The 3615-nt window shown below is 37.9% G+C and overlaps 1 protein-coding gene across 1 annotated transcript in view; it reads right to left on the bottom strand.

Moving 5' to 3' along the window:
- Nucleotides 1-3615, bottom strand: part of LOC105820978 (chromosome unknown open reading frame, human C18orf63) — a 101286-nt gene that overhangs the window by 91427 nt on the left and 6244 nt on the right. The window contains exon 3 of the mRNA XM_012657581.1: nucleotides 1083-1212. Coding sequence (XP_012513035.1) covers nucleotides 1083-1212 — 130 coding nt within the window. The remainder of the gene's footprint in view (nucleotides 1-1082; nucleotides 1213-3615) is intronic.

Raw genomic sequence — 3615 nt, 5'->3', positions numbered from 1 at the left:
TCTTCAATTAAAGGACAGAAATACCCACTTTGTCTATGGCCATACTACCTTGAACGCACCTGATCTTGTCTGGTCTTGGAAGCTAAGCAGAGTGTGGCTTGGTTAGTACTTGGATGAGAGAAATACTCAATTCTTCCTTAAATATTTATGGCCTGCTATAAAATACTTGGAAATTAGACCTCAACGAAAATTCAGGATAGCTTTTCGGTTCCAACAGTATTGGCAACTTGTGTTCATTTTATCATACTGCCTCAAACTTATATTTATTCCTTTCCAAGTATCAAGTATTATATAATAAAAACAATTTTTTAAAGAAACATCAGCAGGCCTCTGTATATAATCCAAAGTAAGGAGATGACATTTATGTTGTTGTAGGCTTGTTTGAGAATGCTTAATTGGGTCAGTTTTAAGAATTTTTCCCTCAGAGAACTAAAAGTTGACCTACCATTTGATCCTGCAATCCCACTACTGGGTGTCTACCCAAAGGAAAAGAAGTCATTTTATCAAAAAGATGCCTGCACTCAAATGTTTATTGCAGCACAATTCACAATTGCAAAGATGTGGAATGAACCCAAGTACCCACCAATTCATGAGTCGATTAACAAAATGTGATCCATTTTGTTAATGGATCATTAACACACACCATGGAGTACTACTCAGCCATAAAAAAGATGAATTAATGCCGTTTGCAACAATTTGGATGGAACTGGAGATCATTCTCCTAAGCAAAATATCCAAAGAATGGAAAAACAAATACCACATGTACTCACTATTAAATTAGAACTGACCAATGAGCACACATGTGCACAGAGGAAGTAAAACTCAGTGGAACTCAAGCAGGGGTGAAGGGGGAGGATGGGATGGGCAAAAACCTACCTAACAGGTACAGTGAACACTATTTGGGTGATGGGCATACTTACAACTATGACTCAAGCATTACAAAAGCAATCCATGTAACAAAACATTTGTACCCCCTTAATATTTTGAAATAAAAAAAAATTATTCCCTAAAATTGACATTATCTTGAAATTAAAAACAGATGCACATAACAGAAGTAATCTAATTCAGAAAACCTCAATGACTGAATGAGATAAAGTTACCTTGTACCAAGAGATGGCCAGTTCTATTCCAGGCTGGAGCAAGTCTAGCCATGAATGAATATGAAAGGCAGTTTTGAAGAATTATTGGAATTACTCTTTGTGGAGCCTCCATCTAAAAATATTAAAGGGCAAAATATTGGCAAATTTAGAGCAATTTCTATGTTTCTATAACCTCAAAGGAAATGACTGGATGTTTAGATCACTACCCAACAAAATGGGCTACTCTGGATAAAAATTATAGTCTTTGCTATAGCTAACCCTATATGATTTTAAAGTTAAAGAAGTGTTAAAAGATATCCACTTCAAAACCACAACTACGTCAAGCTATTACGGCCGAATTCTACCTGCTTACCCTGGCCCAATAAGCCTGAATTTTGAGAGCTCCTATGCCAAGAACCTTCAACTTTACTTTTGTGTTCTGCTCCACACAGAGGAATTCAGAACAGAAAGATCTTGTGATATTTCTCAACATGGTTCGGTCTAGTTCAACATCACAAAACAATTAAATACTTACATGGGCACACATGCAACCAACAGAGTATCTCTATTTGTACAGAATTTTAAAAATTAAGACTTTCACTTCTGACCATTAAGTAATAGGAACCAGATTTATTCTCCCACTTAAAATGTCTAAAAAACTGGTTATATGAACTTACATCAAATAATGGTTCACCAGATACTGGATGTCACACAACAAAGAACGGTGGTCCCCAAGAGACAGGAAACCAACAAGATGAGCCCTAGGATTTCCCCAGCTTACTGATTATAGAGGATTTCCAGGCTGCAGTGCAGGGAGGGGTGGGGCGGGGTAAGAGTGTGCTAATCTCCTTGAATTGAGAGGACAGAGCTGGGAGTCCAGGGAAGCCAAGGCAGCTAGAGTTTTCAGGGGCAAAGTACCGGAGAGGAGAGAGCTGCATAGAGAGTAAATTTTGGAGATCAGCAGAGGGTCCCTCTTGAGTATTCAGTTGAGTATGGATTAGCACATGCACATAAGGAAACTGCCCAAGGCTGTTTGCTATAAAAACGTCTTTGAAAATATAGTCCAGGAACAACAACAAAAGGCTGCCACTGTCTCTGTGAGAAAAACATGCAGAAAAGTGAGAGAGCCAAGGAGCATTGTCTCTCAATGTTGGCTTCTGGTGAATGTTTCCAGGATAACAATTGAATAATCTGTTGGCAAGGGATGGGACCAAATCTGTTTAATCTGTCTTTTGGGAATCTAATTAAGGCTACTATCATTAGGACTTCAAGCAGCAGGATGAGGTAAACCTGCAATGTTGACCTCAAACATGGCCCGAGTGCCCAGACCCAAGCAAGCTGAACAAATTCCATAAACCCAGGGTCTTCCTTGGAAAGCCAGGCTGCTTTCTCCTTAATTTCTGTATTGACTTTCTTCTTGGCCTGAGGAATTAACCTACATATAGCAGGATATATCAGCACAAACAGCCATGCAAGGAGGAAGTCTGGGGCAATTCTGTCATCCATAACCATACTGATGGGTGACCTGATCACCTTGCAGGGCAACAATGGTGCCATTTATCACTTCAGCTAAAGTCAGGGACAAATTCTTTACCACCTTCTCTATTGGGGTGACTCCCATTGTAGGAAAAACTGCTGCCCCTCAGAGGACGAGGAGAAGGAAGAAGGAGAAGGAAGAGGAGGAGGAAGAGGAGAAGAAGGAAGAATAAGAAGAGGAGGAGGAAGAGGAAGAAAAAGAAGACAACGCACATTACCAATATCAGGAATGAAAGACATGACATCACTAAATCACTACAGATTTGACCTCAAAGGAAAATAAGGGACTATTATAAGCAACTTTATGCAAATAATTTGACAACTCAGATCAAATGGATATATTCCTTGAAACAGGTAACTTGAATAGCTCTATTATCTATTAAGGAAATTAAAAATATAGTTAAAACCCTTCCCAGATAGCATTATTGGTGAATTTTACCAAACGTTTACTGTGAAATAATAAAAATTCCAACAAACTCTTCCAAAAACTTGAAAAGGTAGGGATTTTTTTCCTGCTATAAAATTCCTGGGGGCAGTGACTTTGTCTGGTTCACAGCTTTGCCCCCAGAAATAAGTAGAGTGCTTGGCATATTATAGGTATTCAATGAATATCTGCTGACTATGATTACTGTTATGTGAAAAGTATCCATATAAAGAAAAATTGAGCATAACTATAAAGGCTCAATGAGGGTAGGAAAATGCAAGTGAAGATGGAAGAAAGTTCGTGAATAACAAAGAATTCAGGATCTGGAAGTCTGGTAAAGGGGACAAAACAAGTTTACTTAGAAGGAATGAGAAACTGGGATAAATGGAAAAAGGATAAGAGTATAAACAGATTTTAAATATTTTGGCAATGTGACACCTTGCACTAATGAAGTCAAAGGTGTGACTAGAATGGAAAAAATACAGCGCAAAGTAAGCATTTTTATTATTGTATAATGACTGTGGGTGATATTTTTCTTAATTTTTCATTTTTTTCTTATAAAGTACATATAAATTG

Source organism: Propithecus coquereli, unplaced genomic scaffold (genome assembly GCF_000956105.1).
Source record: "Propithecus coquereli isolate 6110/MARCELLA unplaced genomic scaffold, Pcoq_1.0 Scaffold55, whole genome shotgun sequence".
Lineage (NCBI taxonomy): Eukaryota > Metazoa > Chordata > Mammalia > Primates > Indriidae > Propithecus > Propithecus coquereli.
Note: the sequence above shows the minus strand (reverse complement) of the source record. Positions and strands in the feature narration are given on the sequence as shown.